The sequence below is a fragment of the Nycticebus coucang genome, chromosome 24 (assembly GCF_027406575.1).
Source record: "Nycticebus coucang isolate mNycCou1 chromosome 24, mNycCou1.pri, whole genome shotgun sequence".
Lineage (NCBI taxonomy): Eukaryota > Metazoa > Chordata > Mammalia > Primates > Lorisidae > Nycticebus > Nycticebus coucang.
Window position 1 is genome coordinate 25,268,735 of NC_069803.1, and position 25,535 is coordinate 25,294,269.

The 25,535-nt window shown below is 40.8% G+C and overlaps 2 protein-coding genes and 1 non-coding gene across 8 annotated transcripts in view; 1 reads left to right on the forward strand and 2 right to left on the reverse strand.

The window, feature by feature from the left end:
* KCTD9 (potassium channel tetramerization domain containing 9) overlaps nucleotides 1-15,387 on the reverse strand; it is a 34,312-nt gene extending 18,925 nt beyond the window's left edge. For 4 of the 5 annotated variants that reach the window (XM_053578590.1, XM_053578588.1, XM_053578589.1 and 1 more), the window contains exons 1-6: nucleotides 15,124-15,348; nucleotides 6,847-6,968; nucleotides 4,854-4,897; nucleotides 2,258-2,354; nucleotides 1,454-1,512; nucleotides 859-987 (exon numbers count right to left, since the gene is read on the reverse strand). In XM_053578590.1, coding sequence (XP_053434565.1) covers nucleotides 859-987; nucleotides 1,454-1,512; nucleotides 2,258-2,354; nucleotides 4,854-4,897; nucleotides 6,847-6,968; nucleotides 15,124-15,171 — 499 coding nt within the window. In that variant the 5' untranslated portion in view covers nucleotides 15,172-15,348. Of the gene's footprint in view, nucleotides 1-858; nucleotides 988-1,453; nucleotides 1,513-2,257; nucleotides 2,355-4,853; nucleotides 4,898-6,846; nucleotides 6,969-15,123 lie in introns of all 5 variants that reach the window. The other variant, XM_053578587.1, reaches the window with a different exon arrangement.
* A 586-nt stretch (nucleotides 15,388-15,973) lies between these two features.
* Nucleotides 15,974-25,535, forward strand: part of CDCA2 (cell division cycle associated 2) — a 41,537-nt gene continuing 31,975 nt past the window's right edge. For both annotated transcript variants that reach the window (XM_053578808.1, XM_053578809.1), the window contains exons 1-6: nucleotides 15,974-16,369; nucleotides 16,825-16,885; nucleotides 16,983-17,156; nucleotides 18,586-18,740; nucleotides 23,001-23,151; nucleotides 24,839-25,035. In XM_053578808.1, the coding sequence (XP_053434783.1) occupies nucleotides 16,825-16,885; nucleotides 16,983-17,156; nucleotides 18,586-18,740; nucleotides 23,001-23,151; nucleotides 24,839-25,035 (738 nt within the window). In that variant the 5' untranslated portion in view covers nucleotides 15,974-16,369. The remainder of the gene's footprint in view (nucleotides 16,370-16,824; nucleotides 16,886-16,982; nucleotides 17,157-18,585; nucleotides 18,741-23,000; nucleotides 23,152-24,838; nucleotides 25,036-25,535) is intronic.
* On the reverse strand, nucleotides 24,632-24,738 carry LOC128576629 (U6 spliceosomal RNA). The gene has a single exon (XR_008377460.1). It is a non-coding gene; the product is annotated as a U6 spliceosomal RNA (small nuclear RNA).

Sequence of the window (25,535 nt, forward strand, 5' to 3'; positions counted from 1 at the left end):
GTCATATTAAAATTACTAGGTGTTTTGTATTTCACTACAGAGACTGTAAGCTAGCCATCCTTGGACAGATTCTGATATGTTTGGCACATAAAATGTTTTTAAAATCAGAAAATGTCACGAGATTTTAAATGTCCAGCTCTGCTTTACAAAGTAGGGCTCTGGCACCCTAAGTCCACATTCCCACATAGCAATGACGTGCTGAAGCTCAATAGGCACTTACAGGCGGAGACCTGGGGGCCTTGGGGCCACTTGGGGCCTTCTGGATCCTTCAGTGTAGCCTTTGGACTGAGTCCAAATTTTACACAACAAATCCTTTAAATGAAGGGATTGGTTTAGTGAAGTTTGGAGTCAGTGATGAGGTTGCACGTGGGATCTGGAGGGCCACCTGTGTCCTTGAGGCTGCAGGTTACCCACTCCTTGATTCCGGCTCTTAACCCAAAGCATGAGTCTCCTTTTTGAATACTCTAATTCTCAACACATAGGAATGTCCATAACCCGGAGCCAAGTTATAGTAACAATTTAATCAAGAAAAGAAACGAAACAAAAAAATCCTTTAAATTCTTTTTGATAGAAGCAAAATCAATGTAGACTCTGAAATTGAAATTTATGGGTTAAATACACACATATACCTATATGGACAAAGACTGTTTACCTGCAAGGCCACCTGCCTGTACTATTTATTTCTGTACCTATATATATTCGTATACATGTGAAAACATTTAGTTCAAAAAATAGAAAAGGTAAGCTTTCACTTTCTGAAAACACACTGTTACTAAGTGAAAACAAAATAAAAAGCCCAACCTGATATTATAAACTGATAAAAACACGAGGAATTGTCTAATTCTACTGAAAACTCACCCAGCAAATTAATGCCATCATTTACAATGAGCTGTCCGTGACGCAGGTAGTTCAGAATGGGTTCAAAGTACTCAGGACTTCGGTCAATTAAGAAAGCTCCTCTATGATCTTGCTTATTTCCCCAGACACCTGTGTTACCATTACAATGGAGAAAGCCCCACATAAATAAAAAATAAAGTTAGAAACTTGTGAGAAAAAAATGTGTAACCAACCAGTAAGTTTTTTTTTGTTTTTTGTTTTTTTTTTGAGACAGTCTCACTTTGTCACCCTCGGTAAAGTGCTGTGATGTCACAGCTCACAGCAACCTCAAACTCTTGGGCTTAAGCGATTCTCTTGCCTCAGCCTCCCAACTAGCTGGAACTATAGGCACCCACCACAATGCCTGGCTATTTTTTTGTTGCAGTTTTCATCGTTGTTTAGCAGGCCCGAGCCGGGTTCAAACCTGCCTGCCTTGGTGTACATTGAACTACAGGCGCCACCCAGACTGGTAAGTTTTTACTTTTATAAATATTACTGACATTAAAACATACAGAAGGTCAGAAGTTACAAAGTCAACAGATACAAACAGATCACATACAATGTAGAAAACCCTCACCTTTGTCCTTAAACATGTGGGCCAGCATACTGTCGGGTTCTTTATTCACTAAAGTGCTCCTAAGAATTCAGGGAAAAAAATTGATTTCTCCATTTGTCTTTATAAACAAACATATTTAAGTCAAGAGTATATTCGATCCCAGCTGCTCTCTCAAAAAGACGCATGCTATAACCTGGTAGGAGTGATGCTGGGAAACAAAAACGTGCGGTAAGTTGCATTTATCAAAATCCCTTCTAAACTGGACTGCCTTTGACTTAAACATTGTTTTAGTTTCCTTTACTTTCAATGTTAATCTATCCTGCTAGCAGACTATTACATAACAATATCCTTGATCTTCTAAACTTATATTTTACGACCCCTTTAATCTAAACAGTTGTAATCTCTATGTATATGTATTCCAATAGTGTTCATTTTTTTCAGTAGTGTTAATTTTTACTTGTATATAGATTACTCATTATCTAAAAAGCACGTTCTAATACACATTTCATGCTTTTTATGCTTTCTCTGGAATGACTTATGACCAATTTTACTTTTTTCTTCAAAAAAAGTTTTTAAAATGGTTTCAAAACATAGTATATTTAAGCAGCACTTGGATATCCTTTAAGGAACTCAGTAAATGGAAGGAAAGAAAACAATGGTACAGCGTTCCTTTTGCACTCCCCTTTTTTTTTTTTTGTGGTTTTTGACCGGGGCTGGGTTTGAACCCGCCACCTCTGGCAAATGGGACCGGTGCCCTACTCCTTGAGCCACAGGCGCTGCCCCTGCACTCCCTCTCTAGGGCACATCACACAGGCACACACCTACCGTGTAGTTGTAAAGTACCGCCCGCCGACGTTCAATGTCAGCCAGTCTGTGTGAGATCCTGATAATCCTTCAGGTGGTTTAGAATCTGTCTGAGGATCTAAAAATGAAAATACAGAAAATAAATATTATACAGAAAAATAATAAAATATTAAGATTGGGGATTCTGAGGAAATGGAAGTGGTATAATTTTTTAAACTAAATACACACATAAAAGCACACCCGAGATACTAGAACAGCAAATGCCAAACCCACTGACTGCAGCAAAAACAAAACTAGGTGACAAGGTAGTCTCACCAAAACCAACAGCTGTAAGAGCAGCATGCTTTTAACATCTGTGAATGAACGTGATGAAAGCCAAAGCAACCACAAATACAGGCTTCACAGCTCAGAAAGTCTATCTGAGAATAGCTCACTGGCTGTGGGAGGGGTGTCTCCACACCCAAAATGGGCGATGCAAGGAGTCTGCAGTAAGATCTGAAGGGGCTATAAATAAGCTCTCAAAACCCACCTGCCCTATGTCAACCAGTTTCATGAAAGTATTTCAAACTGTATATAAAACCAGCACCTTATACCCCATAATTGTATTAATGTACACAGCTATGATTAAAAAAAAAAAAACATCTGCTAAAGCTCTCCTCTAAAGACAAAGCCCCATACTGGTAAGAGGCCAGGGAAAGAATCCAATTTGAACAGAAGAGTGAAAACAGAGACAAAAGGTAGGAGTCCAGATAAAAGTTAAGAAGGTCTAACAGATCAGAACATATCAACATGGAAAGTGAGTCCATATTTTTTAACACTTCCCAATATAAGCTGGAAGTATATGAACACATATTTTATCTACTCAACTCCCTCCGTAATTTATTATATTATAAATATTATCTCTTGCTAGCTATGTATTTCCAACTTTGTCCACCAAAAGGCCTAGTCACAATGATGAACACAACAGCAGAGAGCCACCCTACCTCCTACATTTATCTTGAAATGACATTTTCCATTAAAAGAAATCAAAGTTTATTGGGGAAAATTTACAGGTCCAGGCCTGAGACAGGAAAAGGTTAAGATGAATACGTTGTTATTCCCAATAATAATAAAGCTATAAAAGATTAATGGGGTTGTGTTAAAAGGACCTGAAGAGGTTTCTACTGGCCAAAAGTAAGACAATATGAGCATCAATAAATGCAGCAGATGAAAACATACCACATTTTTTTTTCTTTTTGAGACAAGAATCTTGCTCTGTCTCCTAGGCTAGAGTGCCATGGCTTCAGCACAGCTCACAGCAACCTCAAACTTCTGAACTCAAGTGATCTGCCTGCCTAAGCCACCCAAGTAGCTGGGACTACAGGCACACATCACCACACGCGGCTCATTTTTCTATTTTTAGCAGAGACAGGGATCTTGCTCCTGCTTAAACTGGTCTCAAACTCCAGAGCTCAAGGGATCCTCCTGTCTTGGCTTCCCAGAGTGCTAGCATTACAGGCTGTGAGCCCACCCCAAATATTTTTAAATACAAGAGTTCATAACAATAGAACAAAACCAAAACAGAACCTTAATTGATTACTTTTCATTTTGTTTGTATGCAGTGAACCAATTAAGTGACCACGGCCTGCCAACAACTATTAGGCCAAAGGATAAAAGATGAGGAAAAGTTTTTGTTCACGGTTTAAAGGTAGAGACAGGGAAGAGAATGCCCTGCTAAGGTGCCAACTGCCTGAGCAACAACCCTGAAAACTACTTCCATTCATCAAATACAATTAAATGTGATGCTTTAAATAATAAGTAAACAAATATAAGCTGGATGTGACTCAGTGTGTGACTGCATAGAACTAAATAAGTCAAATGCTTTTCACACAGTATTCACCGTGTGTGTGTGTGTGTGTGTGTGTACAGCTGATACCAAGTCTTTTTTGACAGATTTGGTCACTGTGAAGGATTGTTAAACACTACTTATGCAGTCAATATTTGCTTACAGATTTATATTATAATACTTAAGAGAAATTTTGACAATTACTGTCAGAAAAAATTTCAAAACAAAACAGTTGTAGTTTCTAAGCTCAAAACTACCCTATCATGTTATACTTATTAGTATGTACACTTAGCATTTTAAAGGTATATAAAAGATAAAGTATCCATACCAAAACATGATCATGTAATTCAAATAAAAAATTTAATACACACACCCAATGCAGACTCAAAAATTTTTTAAATATATTTTATTTATTTATTTATTTTGTCACCCCTGGTAGAGTGCTATAGAGCATCACAGCTCATAGCAACCTCCAGCTCTTGGGCTTAGGTGATTCTCTTGCCTCAGCCTCCCTAGTAGCTGGGACTCCAGGCACCCGCCACAACACCCGGCTATTTTTTATTGCAGTTTGGCAGGGTCCAGGTTTGAACCCACCACCCTCGGTATATGAGGTCAGAGCCCTATTCACTGAGCCACAGGCATCGTCCCAGACTCAAAAATTTTTGAGTGTAAATATCTGAATATAGCCAAAAGATATTTTTTAATTTTAAGCTTATTAACCTCATTTAAAATATTTGCTATTCATCTTTTTCATTTTGGCAGACAAAATGGGTTTTTAAGGAAGTCACTTACCAATAAATGGCTCTCCTTCACACACAAACAAAACATCATCATCCCTGGGAAAACAAAATTTAAAAAGCCACCATCAAAATCTAGAAGTCACATTAATCATCTATTGATTATAGGACCGATTCCTTAGAATGATGTAAGGTAAGTTTTGCTATCAATCTTCATTTTTGTTTTTTTTTTTTTTTTTTTGGTTTTTTGGCCGGGGCTGGGTTTGAACCCACCACCTCCGGCATATGGGACCGGCACCCTACTCCTTGAGCCACAGGCGCCGCCCTCAATCTTCATTTTTGATTTGAAAACCCTGTACAATTATGGTTTGGCTATCAATCCACACAGCAAAGAAGTTAAGTTTCCAGTGCTGTAGAACCCTTCCAACTTAACTACCTCTGGGTTTAAATTCAAAAGAAAGATGTACTCATGAAAGGACTTTTGAAATTTAAAAAAAAAAAAATTGCACTATACAAATTATATGAATTCAGCTTATCATCTGAAGGTCAAAGAGTATGATTAATAGCCATAGCCAACTCCTCTTTTTTATTTTAACTTTTTACCCCTAAATAAATTATTGAGATTCTCTCTTATATCATTAGCTGCTTTCTACTTTGGAAATAAAATAAAGTTTCATATTAAATCTAGGAAAAATGTAACTAGAAATAACTCTGCTATAAACCTGTACCCACAACACACCCACCGTACACCCAAAAGTACTGTATTATACATAACCCCCAGGTCTGGATCATTCGCATAGACCCTCTTCCTCCTCTGCCCCAACCCATCACATCATTAATATAAATAAATGATCAGAGCTGTACTGTGAACCAAAGCCTAGTAAGCACATGTTTTATAGCTCATAATGCTTCACTTATTACTACATGATGTGCGAGAAACACACTGAAGTTTTCTAAGCAGGGCCTGTTGTTGGTGAAGGAGAGCAAGGCTGAAGTGCATCATCCAACCGTGTGACCCAGTCACCCTCAGCATCTGAACAAAGTTGGGAGATACTAAAAGCTGAGAAATTACCCCAGCTTATTTGCATTTAAAATGCACTTGCTCACCATGCCAGTTAGCTTTTGTTACATTAGTATAAAAGTTTATTTTCTTTTCATACAAAAATCAACTACTAAGCTGTATGACCTGAGCAACTCATTTAAGTTGGCAGATGCTTAGATTCCCTCACCTATAAAATGCAGGGACTAGAACAGATTAATTTCAAAGGCAATATATTATATTGCAAAGTCATTCTGATCTGGATTTAAACAGAGACTAAAACTTTGTATTTCACTATAATTTAGAACATCATTATCATCACATCATTGATTTTATAAAAACAAACCCATGCTTTGTCCACTAAATAACTGGGCTAAGCAATTATAACATAACTGGCATAGTTGGTACTTAATTTGTGTTCCCTTCACCGTCTTCCTGTTAAGTCTCTTCCTAGTCCACAGTTGCACCCTGTGAAGGGGGACTAAGGGAACTGCACACTTGTGTCAGTCTGCCTGCGATACCTAAAATAAGGCACAAGCAAGCCCACTGCTGCTGTGAGCACGGTGGCCTTGCTACCTAGAGCTCTATCATATTTAGCAAGCTTTCACAAAAGCCGTTCTTTTATAATGTCTCTAAAATTCAAAGCATTTTTCGGAAATTTATTTAATATTAAGCAGTTGCATATAAAAGAAAAGAGATCAATTAGATTTTTAAAGTTAGGTTAACATAACAAATTGCATCTCTTACTGGGTCTACCTCTAGTACCACCAATTCCTCATAGCCACGTATGAACTATGCAGAAAGACTATCCGTATACTAGAATGTACTAAGGGTTTTATATCTGATCAATATGATCAAAGTCCAAATGACTTAAATTCCAAACAGCAAATTCTAGCAAATCACTTGCCAAAATCCTGTATACCTAACAGGGATTACACTACTGCCTAAGAAAAACAGCACCATGAAGGAGAAGCACAGTGTTGAGAGCTTATAAAAAGGTGAAGGTTACCTGATCAAAGCAATGTCATCAATCAGTCCACCTTTCCCATTATACACACTGGTGGCTTTTATGCCGAGTTTACTGCTGGCCACAGAAAGCAAATCAGACAAAGTTCCATATACAGCAACCACCTGTAAACACACCAGATTAATTTGAACTTATTTAATGAATTTCATCACCCACAAATTATAAACCATCACACTGCAAACACAACTAAAAAATCAGATTATCACATAAAAGGAAATTTCCAGAGGTTCGTAACAGTGTCCCTTTTTCTTCCATGACTCATATATTTATTTAGTGGCTAATACTGCAGAATGCAACATTAGAAAGAAAGAAATCATCTTAAGGTATAGTAAATAGCATTCCAGTTCTAAAGACAGACCTGCACTTGAATCTAGATTCTGACATTGTCTCGCTGTTGACTTGAGATAAATAACTTTACCTCTATGCTTCTGTTGCGTTAAGTAGACATGAAGAAAACAGCAGCACCTACCTTAAAGGTTATTATGAGGATGAAATGAGTTAATGGAATGGTAAGAGCTTTGTTAAGTGCCTGAGACCTACGAAGAACTCATGATGTTATTCTTATTATTTACTCCTTTGGTATAGGAATGGTTCATTTTTCGAATAAGAATGACAGTGCTGTTTATTGTATCTTTATCAAACACTACACAAAAGATAACTTTTCACCTCATTTATTTAATTCTTTAGTAACTGCTTCAACTCATTATTATAAAAAGCCAGATTTTAGCAACTGACAAAGAGCTGGGGGAGAGTGAATTGCTCTGCCCTGCCTTGAACCAGGTGTAGCCTGAGGTATGGGCAAGATAAATGCAACTGCTGGGGCAGGGGGCTGAGAATCTACGGGAAAGTGAATTCTGTGTTCTGGTCCTAAGGGCAACTATGACGCCCAGCGACTGTATAGTTGTGCCATTATCAAGTAGGACCTCTGAAAGTCACGAGTCAAAAGCAGGTGCGGAGCTAACCATGAAGCACGGCAGTGAATGGACTCTGGCGGAATACTGCACAAAGCTGCCATGGACATAAGTGGTGGAGCTAGTCCTCTGTCCCCCAGTGACTAGAGAGGAGCAGGCAATTTTTAGTTACATAAAGTAAACAACAGGCCATGAGGGAGCTGCTTGCTACCACGAGGGCACCGTCGCTCAGAGCAGAGTACTGAGAATCCAAGTTTTTTTTTCTTACATCTGAAGGGTGAAGGGCAGAAGAATGCTGACGACTGGGGCAATTTACAGAGAGGCTGAAGGCAAGAACAATGTAAAGGGGAACGAGGTGGATCGTGAACAACAGTGTACAACCCAGCGTCCCTAAATAGATGACTGGGTAAAAAACGATGGCATACACCTGCAAAGAAACATCATGCAGCTTTAAGAAGCAAGGAGAAACCCGAAGACATTGATGCGAAGTGAAGTAAGGCAGACGCAGAAAAGAACAAATATTCTGATTCCAATTACATTAAGGCACCTAGAACGGGCAAATTCTTAGAGACAGAAAGTAGAATAAAATGGCAAATTTTGGTATATTTACCACGATTAAAAAAAAAATGCAAAGCACTTGGCACGGTGTCTTGCACACAGCAGGCATGCCATAAATAATGGAAGCCTGAGGAAAATAGGTCGCCCATATTCCCTTTCATTTTTCACCTCTGCAACAGAGCCTGTAATTGGGTTATTGCGTGTACACATCCCGGGGAGAAAGGGAAGAGAAACAGCACCTAGGGCATCATGCACACAAATCTGGGGTGCTGGGCAAAGATCATGAAGAGAGTGAAGGGAGAGAAACAGCAAAAACGCAAAGGAGCCAGAGACTGACGGGGCAGAGGCAAAACAACTTGTATAGTTGGGAAGAGGCCACGATGGGAGGGTACGGAGCTCCTCCTTTCCAACATCAATGTTCCACAACTGCTATAACGTTAAGAATGTTCTGAATCGTTTGCAGCTCTAGCTTTGCTTCTTGTGTATGTCTACATGGGTTTCTCCTGCCAGATACCATCCCACCCTTGCCTAATCCCTCAGTGTTTCTTTCACGTCTATTGTCCATAAAACAGACTCAAGTCTAATGTATCTGTGTTATGCTTCTGTACTTAATTTATAATATAATATATTATAATAAAAATATAATTTATAATATAATATTAATTTATAATGTTATGCTTCTGTACTTAATTTATAATATAAAATTAAGATTTTAAATGACTTATTTTTCAAAATATACCAAATTAAATTGTTGACTTGGGTTTTTCCTGTGGGCCAGTTGTCTTCTCATGAAAACAAAGGCCACCCGCTATGTTCCAAAGCTGTGCTGTCAAAGTGGAAGCGCTGGCTACATGAGGCTACTTAATTTATTAAAATTAACTGAAAGTTAAAATGCAGCCCATTAGGCTTGGTGCCTGTAGCTCAGTGCTTAGGGCGCCAGCTACATACACCAGAGCTGGCAGGTTCGAACCCGGCCTGCGCCTGCCAAAAAACAATGACAACTACAACCAAAAAAATAGTGTGGCATTGTGACAGGTGTTTGGAGTCCCAGCTACTTGGGAGGCTGAGTCAAGGGAATAGTTTAAGCCCAAGAGTTGGAGGTTGATGTGAGCTGAGACACCACCACACTCTACCAAGGGTGACACAGTGAGACTCTGTCTCAAAAAAAAAAAAAAAAAAAATACAGCTCATTAGTTACATTAATCCTATCTCAAGTGCCCAACTGCCAGAGTGGCTAGTGGCTGCCATATTGAACAGTGGAGATATGGAATAGTTCCATCATCACAGAAGTTCTACTGGACAGAGCTGTCCTAAAGAGAAGAATAAAACAAAGACCAAAAATAAAATCTTTTAAAATTCTGTTAGGCTTTCCCATGACACAGCAACCCAAAGTAACAAAATGAGGGAGTCTAACTCAAGACCTGTTCCTTGTTTAATAGAGGGTTGGGCTGTTGCCATTTCCCCTTGCTTCCCCATTGAAGTCAAATTGACCGTGTAACAGACAAGGACTGTTCTCTGGGCAATCAAGGCATAATAGGTGCTTCCTTGTGGGCCACAAAACTACTAAGGAGCATAGTCTAGTATCAATTCAGTTCAACATTTATTTTAGTGCCACATCAGTCCTAACACACTATCAAAGACATTTCATCAAGTATTTGCCAATCTGACTTTCTATATGGACCCTAAAAGTGCAATAAAAATAGTAGTTTCACTAGACATATATGTGGCAAAATACTGATTTAAGAAAAGTAAAGAGAAATACAAAACTCAGGAAATGGCTGCCTTTATGGGAGAAGCAGAGGAACAGGAAAGTGGATGCGCACGTTACATTATTGGTCATGCGCTGTTTCTTGGGTTTTGCGGCAGATCTAAGGATATTTGTTATATGATTTTCCTTTTCCTGTATATTAATAGTCTTTATTGTATTTTTTATACATATCACATACATTAAGAAAAATTTAGGTTTAAATAGTGAGCCTTCATTGGATTCTTATTAATGTTTAGATTTCACGAGATAGAGGTTCACATGGATTTTCACCTATATTCAATTCTAACAATGTAATGGGTTCAAATCTGGATACTTAATATTTCTGACCTATTATGAAAGCCAGAAAAAAAAAAAAAACTATTTCCTGGACCAACAATGCAATCATAGTACAGAACGAAGAACTGTTTCCTACCCCGCTGTTTGCAGTGCTTGGCCTGGTGCCGCGCACACAGAAGGCACTCAGTCATTGCTGTTTGAATGGATGAATGAAAACATCAGTGTATGACTTGCACAGCTCATTAGTTAATATTCTAAAGTAAAGAAAAAAACTATGTTCAAGGTGCACAGAAGCTTTGCATTGACATCAGTTTGTTTAAGACACACAGGACGTTCAATTTCCTTAATGCCAACTTTTACAGGGATACTAAAAAGAGAATAATGGGAATTCTGAGGCACATGGAGAAAAGAGGATTGCTACAATCATAACTGACTTCTCTGGAGCGGTTAAAAAAAAAAACCACCCAATCTTTAAAGATCCCAATTTTTTACAACTATGGTCTTCAAATGTTTCTGACTATACACCCATCAGCAAAACTTTTTCGGGCATGTGCTCAAACATTTGTCTGTTCTATCAACTAAATACCACTGTAGGAAAGTATGTTTTTCAAATGATGTGGACTTTTACTAATTTAGACTATGAGTTGGCCAGTAAGAATCCTGAAATATTTTTTGTTAATTAATAATTAAACTTACTGAAGATTACTACTTTAGATTGCACACAAACTTTACTGCCACCCGGTATTTAGTAAAATTCTGCCAAATATAAGACTCACTTTAAAAATTAAAAATATATATATGAAGCTATTTGTCATCATGCGCTAGAAAATACTTCTAAATGTCTGGCTAAGTGGGATGACCTCATCCCATCAGTGGCTAATATTTCTTTTTTTTTTGTAGAGACAGAGTCTCACTTTATGGCCCCGGGTAGAGTGCCATGGCATCACACCAGCAACCTCCAACTCCTGGACTTAAGCGATTCTCTTGCCTCAGCCTCCCGAGCAGCTGGGACTACAGGCGCCCGCCACAACTCCCGGCTATTTTTTGGTTGCAGTTCAGCCGGGGCCGGGTTTGAACCCACCACCCTTGGTATATTGGGCCAGCGCCTTACTGACTGAGCCACAGGCGCCGCCCAGTGGCTAATATTTCAAAGAACAATGTACACTTAGGGAGGGGTTATTTGTTAATAGTTATTTGTTAATAGTAGTTATTAAGTAGGGCTTCAAATGGTCTTTAGAATTGGGAACTGGTTGACTTCTCGGATCCAAGGAGATCAATTCTTTTTTTAATCTCATATTTCTCACTAGGAGAGTGGCCCTTCTGCCATTTCCTCTTTTCTTGTGCTTACATAATTAATAGTCTTCAATTTGCAGTTTCTTTGATGAAATCCTTGAAAGCCACTTGGCATTTTGGTGAAGGTAAACGTAGTTAAAACTGGATATAAACCTTAAAGTGGCACTTGTAAGCTTCTAGGTGTGTAACAAAATATGTCCAAGCAAACCCATCAGTGACATCACTAGCCACCAAGTCACATGACACTGCCCTCCCTCCTCCCAGCCTAGAGCCCAGCTGACACATTCAGTGACTGGAGGAGGCACCTGTGCCTTTTTGGAAAAATCAAGTTTTCATATTATTTTAAGTTTTTAAGTATATAAACAAAAGGTATACTATTTCTTCCTAAACTCCAATGGATCATTTGTGGTTGGTCATTTCACTCTGGAAGTTAAAATGCATATCACTAACTTGTCATATCTCTTCAACATCAGAGACTTTACTACTCACACTTAAATTTATTTAGTACATAGAAAAATTCACTGTGAGCATATGACATAGTCCCCTGAAACAACTGGTTGTCTCCCCCATTCTCAGGCTTCATGGCCCACAGTCTGGCAACCACATAAATAAGCAATGAGAGGGAAACTGATTTGAAAAAAAAAAAAACAAGAAAAAAAACACAGAAATTACTCATACCATCAGGAAACAAAAATAGAAGCCAGGTAATAGATAATTTAAGTGATAACAGATATTCCAACTGATGGATGAGAAATCAAACTGTTTCTTTTAGAGCAAGAGCCTCGGTTATGTTTTATTTTTGTTTAGCATAATAGTTCGTATGAAAAAATAATATTTGTTATAATTTCATTGAAATTACCATACTAAATTTATACCAACTTTCATAGAGAAATAATTTGCATTACATATTATACTCTGCATTATCCAGAGTAAAACATTTAGACATAAACTCAGCCTTATTTGAATAATCACAATGAATTATAGTATTTATATAATACCTTACTTTAACATGTCAAGTATATCAATATGACTGAATTGTTTTTTGAGAAACAGCGTAAATCTTTATCTTCATCAAACCGAAAAGAAATTTAGCATTTCTTTTTTTACATATACAAGCAAGAAATCCTAGTAATATAAGCAGTATCAGTGAATTTATTCTATGTATCATCAAATCATAGATGTTTTCTTTTTTGGTCAGGTTAATGTGGGGTACAAACAGCTAGGTTACAATGTTTGCATTTGTTAGGTAGAGTCCCTCTTGTAGTTGTGTCTCACACCCAAGATGTGTGCAATATACCCTTACTCTGTGCCCACTAAGTGGGAGCACACCAATCCCCCTCTCTCCTCCTCCATCCCTCATTACCTCTACTGCCAACTTGAACTGAATTGAGTTTTTCTCTTATGTGGGCATGTATTAGATTGTCTACTGGCTTCATACTAGTATTGAGTACTTTGGACACTTGATTTTCCATTCTTGTGATACTTTACTAAGAAGAATGTGCTTTGACTCCAGGTTAATACAAAAGATGTAAAGTCTCCATCTTTTTTTATATCCAACTCTACTGGAATGGTACTTTTTTCCTGCACATTCTTAGTAAAATTTATGTCATGATCATGCCAATCTGGCTAAATAGTCATTTTATATATCTAAAAATGAAGGCTGTTGATGTATTATTCTGCATCAAGTAAATAGAAATTGTAATATTTTTTAAGCAGCTGAAGGGAGAGGAAACACCAACACTGGCTAGGAATAGGTTCTACAATTGAGGAGTAAGGATTATGGCATCGCTTCTTTTTAATTTAATGTTCTCTAGTTTGGATTTTTATATTCTTAGTAAATATAAACATTTATCTTTAATTATTTGAGATGCATTTTCCCCAATCCACTGAGATTCTCTAGCAAAATATTTTTAAAGTAAAATTTAAATCCAAAAATCTAACGTAGCAAAGCTTTAAGAATAATATGGAAAGACCATCTCAATCTTTGACAACAACAAAATGCAGTGCATTCAGAAGAGATTTAGAGCATAAAATATTTATGATTGTATCTAAAAATTCAGTCTCCCATGGAGTTACACAGCAGACATGTTGGATAAAATGGTCAATCAGAGTTTTGTTTTTGCGAACGTATTAAAATTCTTACTTTGGATATAGAGTCTTTCTCAAGGTAAAGATCTAAGTTTCAGATTACTAATTGCTACTGGCTTAGAAAAAGTTAATAATGTTGAGGAACAATGTAAACTTTGTGAAACTTATTTTTGAGGCAGCATTCATGAAAACTCAAAAATCCTAATTCTGTTTTTTGCATGAGTATTAAATCTCTAAGACTAGAAGAACACAAATTTACAGTCAACAGACCACAGTGTGGTTCACATTTTTGAAGCATGTTTACTCAAAAACTACATAGTTGGAAAGCCATTTTTAATGCCAGTGTACAATTACTCTATTTAAAAATGTTGTGTTTCCAGAATGTGCAGGAAGCAGAGCATTCTGGCAAATAATAGAGTGAGGCCAGTTTACCTTTAACTTGGACTCCAAAGGCTGTAACTTCAGAGTATCATTTAGCAACACAATAAATGTCTGCCTTGAACAGTCACAAAATTTTCCAAAGTAGACGAACAACTTTCATGGGTGGGGCAAGAGGCCGAGAAGGAACAGAATTCATTTTGGCTTGCTCGGACGTTGGAAAAATATTTAGCACCACACCCTCAACAGAGGCCTAACACAGCAAAGGCTACTGTCCAATCTGTCCATTCAGCTCTGCTGTCACAGTCCTCTAAGGAACCCAAACAAGGCGAAATAATAAAACCAGTACAGAAGTTTGGCGTCGGCAGGGCTTGGGGGATTGGGGCACCTAAAAGAGAGGGAGGAGAACCATCCAGAAAAGAAGTCTTAAATTTTTTAATTTTCTATTCGACCTAGGATGGAAGAACATTTTACTTATCCACTGGTGATTTAATTCTTTCTACTTGGCAATCTCACATGCTTTAGTTGTCACAAACACCTTGCTGAGCAGACCATTACTCAGCATCAAGGTGGACAGAGCGCCTTCCCCGGCCAGCGGTGGGGGCAGCCGGGTCTTGGGGGAGGAGGAGGGAAAACGACACTTGACACCCAGCGCTCAGGTGACAGCGGCCCTCCCACGCCCTCGGTGCCCTCCGTCCACCACCAAGACCCGCAGCCCGGATTCGGGATCCGAGGAGCGTTAGCCTGACCTGCGCTGGACCCCCAGGGCAGCCCAGAAGTTGCGTGGCCGGCTCGGACGGGGAACCCCGGGGGTCGGGAGGAGGCCGCAGGGACGCCGCGCTGCCCCCAGGGCGCCCCAGACCCCAGCGCACGCCCACCGCCCAGCCCCTCTGCCCAACTTCAGCCGCTGCCCTGCTAGCCGGGTCCCCGCTCGGCTACCCCCGGCCCCGACAGCTGGCCGGCCGCGTCCCCTCCCGACCCCCTTACCTTTCCATTCTTGGGGCTGCCGTTAAGGAACAGGGTCACCCGCCTCATCGCGCTGCCCCCGCCGGGTCCGGAGTGAGCCGCCACCCTCCCACCTTGCCCTCCTCCCACCCTTTTCTCCTCCCTCCCTTCCCCTCCCTCCACCCACTCGGGATCTCCTCCCTTCGCCACCTTCCTTCTCTTAAGGACACACCACACACACGCACTCTGTCCCACACCCCGGGGTTGGCCGGTCCTCCTTCCCACCCCGCCCCTAGGCTCCTCAGCCAGCCTGGGGCCCTTCCCCCACCTCTCCGAGACTGACACTGACGACTCACCAATCAACTCGCGGCGCCGGCCAGAACTAAACCAATCAGCATCCTGCGTTGGGTGGGCTCTAACTAACCCTGTCGGGACGGTGGGAGGGAAGAAAGGCTGCAGGCTAGGAGACGGGAAGGGGTATCGACCAATCAGAGCAGAACCTGAAGCGGAGCCTCGGCGCCAAGCGCTACTGAGCAGGCGCGTATCAATTCTAGGTAGTGCTCATCTGCATACGAAGGCGGGGTTTGAGGGAAGGAGGTGGAGCGCTAGACGAGACTCACTCACCACTCAGCTCCTCCCCTAACTTAACCCCTCCTACTCTACCTACCGAGGAAACGGCAGCTGTAGGGACGGACTGACTGGGTAAGAGCCAGTCGTCGTGCTGTCACGATTGGTCCAGCGATTCTTTTCGAAGTTTTCAGCATCCAATTGAAAGGCTGGGGGAGGAGCTAAAGACATAACTGAAGGGTTACTCCGCGAGACTCACAGGAAAAGTAGTCCCCCCAGTCCCATGTTAGCAGCCGGTGGCTCGGGTCAGTGGGGTTGCACGGAGCTACTGGGGTTTTTCCCCCAAACCCTGGAGCAATTTCTGTGCCTGCGACAGCGAGGAGAGGGACCTGGGAGTGCAGAGAGTCCCCTCGGCCCCCCGGGGGGGGGTGGCGGCGGAGAGGTTCTAGGATAACGCCGCTCAGAGGGGCGGAGCCGGGTTTGAATCCACCGCGGCTGGGTTTGGACGGCGCGGGCTGTGTGTTAGCGGCGGCGGCCCAGGGGCGAGCCCGGCGGGGAGGGCGATCCCCGGCTTTTGGCCAGGAGGGTGGCAGGTTCTTGCTCCAGGGAAACCTGCCGGAACGGAGAGCCGGGGTCTAGAAGGCTGGATGCGACGCTCGCTGGATGCGGAGCTTCCAGCAAACGCAGGCGTCTGGAGGGCCGCGAAGTGCGGGCGTGAGAGGTGGGCGAGTGTCCTGTGTCGGGTTTCAGAGGTGGGACCGGGGTGCCGCATCTCCGGGGTGCTGCTCAGGAGTTTGTTCTACTTGCCCTGCACCACGGAGCAGCTAGTGTCCCATTAGGATCTGCTCTGGGTCACCCAGGCTCCGTGTACACCTGCCGAGTTAGACTTCCCGGAAATGCAGTGAGCTAAATCTTTACCAGGCACCCTGCTCATTCAGATGTTCACTAAGGTTGAAAAGCCTTGGCTTTGTTTTAGCTGGAACAGAAGTTCCTTCTCTTTCAATTGAGCTTCCAAAATTTTCTCTTAACATGTGCTTTCATGCCAGTATAGATCGTATTAGAAATCAGGCTTGGATTCAGTTCGTGATGGAATCATATTAATGTTGCTGATTGGTTTTTTTTCTTTGTTTGTTTTTCTTTCTTCGCTCTTTTTTTTTTTTCTCCTTCGTTGTTTAGATGGATGCCAATTCAAAAGACAAGCCCTCTGAAACCAAGGAGTCTGCTATTAATGATGCTGGTACGTGGTGATCTGTTCCCCCTTGTGAAATGTAAGGTTTAGGCATTCGTCTTGGTAAGGAAGTTGATTTATCACGTACAACATGATTCTGTTTCAGAAAATGCCTGTTTCATTTTGGGAACTGGAAATATTGTGACTCCTCAGGAGCGTGTGGCAGAAATTCCTCCTAATCTTTGCACACCAGATCCTTTTAAATCACCTTTGAACTTTTCCACGGTGACTGTAGAACAATTGGGAATTACACCTGAAAGCTTCGTTAAGAGCACTTCAGGTAAGAGAAGTTGTCATTCTATTGCAGGGATTTTCAAGTTTAAAAGTAACTAGTAAAACTCAGCTTTGAGGATATGTATTACTTTAGGTATCTGAGTTGATTGACTTTGCAAACTTGCTCTTTCAGGAGACTTCTATGCACATGCACAGCTCATCTAGTATAGTAAGAATAATGGGGTCTCCGGTCACCAAGTGTGAAAATGTCCCTAAGTCAGAGGCATGATTTATGCCCATACTGGACAAAAGCAGTGTGTGAATCACTTTTTGACCTGACACATGGGGTAAAAGTGGATGTATAGTATGAACAGTAATGCATTTTATTTTCACATATGGTAAAAATAAAGTATAAGAGCAGTTAAGAAAATATAAAATGGAAAGATTGGAGTGAGCCTCCTTCAGAAATCACAAACAGGAAAATGGACTTAGGCTCATCTCCTTTAAGCAGTAAAAATGAAATTCATCTGCAAAGTCTGACATCAATGGGGAAGAAAGAACTACCCTGTTTCCCGGAAAATAAGACTTGTTTTAAGGTGTGCTCCCAAAGATGCGCTAGGTCTGAAGGATGTCTTATTTTCCAGGAAACAGGGTACTGTATGGGAATGGAATTGACTTAGAGCTGTGGTCCCTACCTCCTGAGCTGTGGACCTATACCAGTCCATGGCCTGTTAGGAACCCAGCGACATAGCATCACCACCTTAACTCTACCTCTTGTCCCAATTTTTCATGGAAAAATTGTCTTCCATGAAACCGGTCCCTGGTGCCAAAAAAGGTTGGAGAGCTCCGTCTTAGAGGGCAGCATTTAGAAATGGAGACTCAGGGAGGACTTCAGAGTCATAGGGCACTAGACTAGGTTAAGACTTGAGATAAAGGCACAATGGCACACCGTTCTGTCTTTCCTGTTCAAGAACCGCAGTCCCTTAGACCTTTAAAAAGCTGGATTCACTCTGTGCTTAGGCATATGGCCCAAATTCGGGGTAATACTGAAGATAGGTAGATATCTAAGAGAAACAGAATTATTTTCAAGAATTAAGAACATGAGAGTGCCTAGGTGGAGATCTTAAGACTAATTTGGAAAAAGAGAAATTATTAGTCAAAAGCAAGCCATTACCCATCTCTGTGTGCAGAAAATAGGACCAAAAAAACTACTAATTAAACACATGTTCGCCTCACATGTGATTTTTCGTTATTCAATAACTAATAAATTCCTTCTATATACCAGGCATTGTTGGCTAAATCAGTGGGCAAAACAAGGATCCACGTCTAAATGATGATGTGTGAACAACTTTGCCAGTAATTCTCTACTTAGATTCCTGAAGCATGGGTTTATCATGTTTTCTCCCTGAGCTGGTGCATCATGAGTATGAGGCACGATTAGTGGCGATTGCCTTGTTTGTTGGTTTGTTCCAATTTATAAGAGTGTTTCATTACAGGAAGGTCACCGTCCTCTCTTAAAAAATCCAGACGAAGGTCTGCAATTGGTGCTCGGGGCTCTCCAGAAACAAACCATCTAATTCGTTTCATTGCGCAGCGGCAGAGTTTAAAGAATGCCAGGAGATGTCCTTTGGCCCAGAATTCTCCTGCCCAGGTATGATTTCCTTCTACGTTCTGCCATGAAGCTTTTGTACAATATTTCTGCCTTTTAGGGCAGCTCATGTGTTTTGAATCTGGAGAGAGTTTTTCTCCATGTCTTCATGGAGAATGTGCAGTTAGCATCAATGAGGATATTGAGTGTGGCTGTTTGAAGAGTTATGAGACCCTGGATAGAAATGGCTTCCTAGAGGAGCTTTCTGTTTTGTATTGCAGATTTTTTTCTCGTTAATGTTCATTTTTCTGTAGTGAAGTAGGCACTATAACCTTTTTGCTTTCATGGCTTATCTGTGAGTTTCTAATGTTTTCATGACTACTATGAATGGGTATACAGGGGCAAGGGTTTCCCAGGACAAAATGTATTTGGGACAGCCTTATGGAGAGAAGCAAATTACTCATCTGCTGATGGGGATATGTTTATTTTTTTTAATATTTATTAAAATAACACATGCCCCTAAAAAGTCAAATACAGTCATGCAACACAGGGTGACATTTCAGTCGACAGTGGATACACACACTCTGGTGGTTTTATGAGATTATTATGGAGCTGAAAAATTCCTGTCCCCTAGTATGTAGCAACATGTTACCTGTGTGTGGTACTGCTAGGCTTATAAAAGTATAGCACATGCATTATGTACAGTACATAATACTTGGTAATAATTGAGTATATGTGTGTATGATTGATTTATATATTATATGCTATTTGTTGTTATTTTAAAGTGTACTCCTCCTATTTATTAAAAAGTTTACCATGAAACAACATGCCGTGTGATGCTGGCAGCCGCCTCACATGTGGTCTTGTGTTTACCATGTCTCGTGATCACATCATTTTCTCTTGGGCTTGACTTAATCTCATGGTGTTTTGTTCATCATGCCCCCAACTGTGCAAAATCGGCCAGTGTTGCCAGCAAGAGGCCATTTTAAGCGATTGATCTGGAAATGAAATTATTAAAAGTGGTTAAGGATTATAGAGGTAGAAATCGGTGATGTTCAGACGTGTTCCATTCCACCATAACTGTGATCTTGAAGAACAAACAAAGGGACAGAAGCTATGAAAGGGTCTGCTTTATTGAAGGAAACTATAGGAAAAGAAAAACAGTCCCCAAGGAATTCACGCGAAGGTTGAACAGAAGGTTTTGCAGACCTCAATGAGCTCCTTAGCAAAGCTTGGAAATGTGGATTAGAAGTGGAGGACATTCCTGTGGGACTGGGCTGTCAACCTGTGGGATGTGAAACTATCTCCAGGTAGATAGATAGTGTCAGAATTACATTTGGGGACACTCAGCTGGTGCCACTGCAGGATCGCTTGCTTGGTGTGTGTGGGAAAAACCCTCCCATGTGATCACAGAAGTTTTCCGAGTTGGGTGTTAAATGAGAGAATGTAAGAGAAACTTTGACGCTGCTGTTCATCCTCCCCACTACAGCAGAACTCCTCACGTGACCTGTCCAGCTCTCTGCTTCCCTTCTCTCGTCCCATGGCAGAACTCCTCATGCGATCTGTCCAGCTGAGACTCTTGTTACCCTTGATAACACAGGGACTGTACCTTGCAAAGTCCAAAGATTAAATCTAAGTTTTAATCTTACTCATCGTTTCAGCAGCTTTCAATATATTTGACCTCCTTGGAGTCCTTTCTTCCCTGGATGTGTGGGATTCCGCACTGACCTGGTTTTCTTCTGTGTTTCATCTGCTCCAGTTTTCCGCTCAGACAGTACTGACGTGCCCGGTGTTCTCTGCCCACTTCTCTTTGCTGTGAACGTTATATAGAGAGTGTGTGTTCACCCCAGAGCTCCTTACCATGTGATTCTTACCAGGATCAGCACCTGCTTCTTCCTAACTGGTCTTACTTTTGTCTTTCCCTAATCCATCCACCCTTCCACAGAGAAGTCAAAAAGATGTATTTACTTAAAGCAGAAAGTAGATGATTCGCCCTGCTGCTCAAAGCTATCCCGTGGCTTCCAGTGATGCTCAAATTACACCCAGGCTCCTTCCTGGAGCTCCATACCCTCCTCCAGGCTCATCTCCCATGTCCTTCCACTTGCCGGACATGCTGGCCTTCATTCTGCCTGGTCGAATTTCTACCCAGCCTTTGGTTCTCATCCTTGTTCTTGCCGAATGCTTTCCCTTAAACCGCTTTCTTACTATGAGCTTTGGTTTCAACTCAGATTTTACTTCACTGGGTTTGTTTTGGCTCTAGCCAATGTGACCCTTTTAGGGAATTGGATACATTTCTATTTTATCTTCCTCCTTTTTTTGAGACAGTCTCACTTTGTCATTCTGGGTAGAGTGCTGTGGCATCATAGCTCACAGCAACCTCCAACTCTTGGGTTCAAGCGATTCTCTTGCCTCAGCCTCCCAAGTAGCTGGGACTACAGGCGCCCGCCACAACACCTGTCTGTATTTTTTGGAGACAGGATCTCGTTCTTGTTCAGGCTGGTCTCCAACTCCTGAGCTCAGGTAGTCCACCCCCTCGGCCTCCCGGAGTGCTGGGATTACAGGCGTGAGCCACCATACCCGGCACTATTTTATCTTTTCAGTAGCACCTCTTGTACATGGAAGTGTATTGATAGGTTTTCAGATTTTTTTGTTCCAGAAAATAATTTTTCCCCTGAATCCTGAGGCCCTGGACAGTTTTTGGGCTCATGGAAGGAATATTGACTGACCAACATAATTCATAAGGCAAAAGCATCAAAACAATACATTTTGAATGTTTCATTTATTTTGTATATCAACAGTGGTCTCTTCCTCCAGCAGGAAATAGAGAAAAAAATGTTTAGTTGGAGAAACTTACAATTTGCTGTAAGGAGCATTTCAAAGTGCTCCAAGTTCCTATGTATAGGATATTAACCTGCTCCTACCATGTTCAAATACGAGTACCAAAAAAGCACATTCAGAGAAAATTGTATAACCTGTAGATAATTTTTTCTCTGTTGCCCTAATAGATGAAATGACCATAAGGCTTTTGTGATTATTACGTGCTGTTTATGTCATAAAGGTTTGCATCATCAAGTGTATTTAAATTTACCATGTTCTGGGATTATGTAATAGAGAGTTTGCTTTCTGGGTGTGTTTCACTGGGAATAGAATCAGTGTGTGAACAGAGTACCATCAAATATGACTTCAGGATTTTAACCGCTGCTTCTCCACACAATATCTTAAAGAGGTAATCTTTTACTCTTGCCTGTTGGTGGAATTTTTTAAATTGCCACACTCTGTCAGTGGAAGTGGGTTATTAGTCTAAATAATTAATGGGGAAAAAAAACAGGATAGAGAGCTTAATCAGTAATTTATTTTATATGTAAGCAGAACTCATGCCCTGCTAGAATAAATTTCATTTTAATCCGTTCTTGGCTGGAACCCTGTGAGCTCCTGTGCTTCTACCATCTGACTCTATTCTAAGTGAATGGCTGGCTTCAGCCCTAAGGAAGTAAAGCATCCCAGTCCCGTAAAATCAGGAACATGTAGCTGGGGAGAGAAGATGTGAGTGTGGGCTTCTGAGAGCGTGTGCCACTTTGAGGGCCTGCTCTGGCCTCTTGGACTGGAGGACACGGGTGGCCCAGTGGTGAGTAGAGACCAACGTGGAGTGAAGGAGGCATGCCAGGACGTTAGGTGGCACGCGTGCTGTGCAGATGACACTCGTGGGCACTTGGCACACCTTTGGAAGACTTTCTAAATAGGCAGGTTCCTCCTGTCCCTCCTTCCTTGCCTCATTCCAGGAGTCAGCATTTTTTTGTTGCTTTTTTTTTTTTTTTTCCTCCCATGCATTCTCTGCCTGGCCTTTGAATGTTTTTGTGTTAAACATTTTTCCCTTTGCCTTTTAAATTTGATTCACTCAGGTGTAAGCAAAGGAATGAATGAAAGTCCCTGAACCCCTCCGAATCCTTCTAAGAGTAGGTCACTCCTCACATGATTGGGGATACACTCTGGGTGCCTACTTAAAGCATTTTCTACAGTGTAGTCCACCGACTCATCAGCGGGTAGCTGTATGCGTGTCTGTGTTGCTCACTATTCCTCCGTGCTCAGGTTTTGCTAAAAGTTGCAGGAGGCACAGAGGGGAGCAGTCAAAGGTGATGACAGCTCACCAACTATTCAGAGTGGAAATGCATCCAGGTGGAAGAGGCTCTGCACACGAACTCATTACCTGTGATCTTCAAAACCCTTGGTGAACTATATTTAGTCTTGAGTTCATGGCTGTAGGCCTAGAACATGGAAACTGTTTGCTTTGATTTCTGATACCCCTGTGTCTGTGTGCTTTTACAGGGCAGCCCTGTGCTATATCGAAATGTCAACTCTTTAAGAGAGCGTATGTCTGCTTTCCAGTCAGCTTTTTACTCCATTAAGGAAAACGAGAAAATGGCTGACTGTCTGGAATCCTCTGAGGCAAAAAGAGAGTGTGAGGCAACAGACTTGAGTGAGTACAAAGAAGTCATCCAGTTTTGATTTAACAAAGATGAGCTTCTAAGACGGAACACAACGTACCTTGTTCCACAGGGGGAAAGCAGTCTTTTCAGAGCCCAGGTGTACTTTTAAGCCCAACATTTAAAAATTGGGGACATTTAAAACAAAAATAGGAATTTCTGTTTGCTCTTAAAACCCCTAATGTCAGGCATTCCTGATCTTATATTTCCACCTGTTCACAGTTTTAAGTTTTAAAATATCAGAGGTAATTAGCTTATTTCACCACTAGAATAGAGCTCATGGCAAATTTGAGTCTATAAACTTTGATTTTTTTAAGTTTGGTAAGCATTTATACCAAACACCCAACCCTGTAGTTAAAAAGAAATGCATCCGGTCTGATCGCCTAGATGTATTTTGACTCTTAGATTGTAATTCCTTTGGCTATTTTTTCAGTCATTTAAAAATTTTTTTTAATCATGAAGGATTTCAGACACCAGAATTGGACAAAAATCTTGGTTTTACTGTAATCATTATAACCATTTCTCTGGTGCTTTACACTCTAAAATTTCAAATGGTTTTGATTTCTTGAACCATCTTCAAGTGCATTTCAGTGCCTCCTTTCAGCAGCGCACTGCTCCCCAAGACAAGTCCACTTGATCTACCTCTATGGTATATGACCCATTCAGATGTACAATTTGTGTTTGTAGTTTGTAACTTACTTTTCTTCCTGCTTTTTACCTGAGTTTTAACATTTTTTTATATCATTGTTAGAACTGTGCAGACCATAGCGTTTCTTTTTTTGTAGCTAGAAGGAACTGAGGCATATTGTGGTTGTATTTTTTCACAAAATCACAGAGTAACTACATCTCTAAGTCATAGAGAATGTAACTACATCCTCTACATCCACTAAAATGTTCAAAATTAAGATTTCATCGTGAATTTAAAAACAGATACAATATCAGACATGCAAATATATGGTAGTAGATCTTTGTGCATTTTAAGATCTGAAAAGACTCAGTCGAAGATATTTATTAATATCTTTTCAGTAATCATGTTCTCTTGCCTTTCAATTAGATTTCTATTTTGAAAGTATATCCTCTATTTTTCTTTTTTGTTGATAATTTACACTGAAGCACTAAATTTTTTTTTTTTACTTGTATCTACTTTTTTTCATTATTAATATTAAATCATAGCTGTGTACATTAATGCGATCATGGGGCACCAGACACTGGTTTTATAAACAGTTTGACACATTTTCATCACACTGGTTAACATAGCCTTCCTGGCATTTTCTTATTTATTGTATTAAGACATTTATATTCTACATTTACTAAGTTTCACATGTACCCCTGTAAGATGCACCGCAGGTGTAATCCCACCAATCCCCCTCCCTCTGCCCATCCTCCCCCCTCCCTCCACTCCCTCCCCCCTTCCCCATATGCTTAGGTTATAACTGGATTATCGCTTTCATATGAAAGCCATAAATTAGTTTCAAAAATATGGAACGCTTCACGAATTTGCATGTCATCCTTGCGCAGGGGCCATGCTGATCTTCTCTGGATCCTTCCAATTTTAGTGTATGTGCTGCCGAAACGAGCACGGAAGCACTACATTTTACTTAAATAGTTGTGATGCACAAAATTTTAAAATTATGTTAAATGCTATGCCATTCATTTTTTAATTTTGTTTTTTGTGCATAGCCAAAAAGGAAGATCTTCCTGAATATCAGCAGTCTGGATTCCCTACAGAGTTATCATCCAAACGCCGGAGAATATCCTCTCAGAGCAACTCTGATGAAAATCTAACTGATGGGGAAGAAAAAATCATTGAGCTTCAGCTGTTCAGTATTGATACCGACAGAATAGGTGCCGCTGACATGTCTGCAGACCTTTCTCTGGTAATTCATTTCCTTTACACATAGGAAGGTTAAGCTCTCGTTTTCTGCATAGGCAACTTTAAGGTTGTCAATGTCTTCAATTTTAGCACTTCTGCCTTATTGGAGCTGGGGTTTTAAAGTGTGTGTATATGTGTCTGTTTCCTGCCGGCTAATTTTATTGTTATTTGTGGGTATTTATTGCTTATTAGAAATAATATGGATAGGTATGTTGGTTTTGATTACTCACTTTACTTACGGAAAGGCCTTTGTGGGGAGGGTAAGCCTGGTTGTCTTCTGCATCTGAGATATTGGTGGAGAAGGTGAGGATTTAACAGAAAGTGAGTCATGGTCCTGCCCTCCTGCAGCTTTTTGTGTATTGGGGAAAGGAGACATAAACCGGTGATTTGAACATGACTTGTAAATAAGATGAAGGTTCAGGGTGGACTGTGCTCCAGTCTGGATTTCCTAACACTGCCTGGCTTCTCTGACTGCTGAGAAGTAGATGGTATTTAGCGGATTTT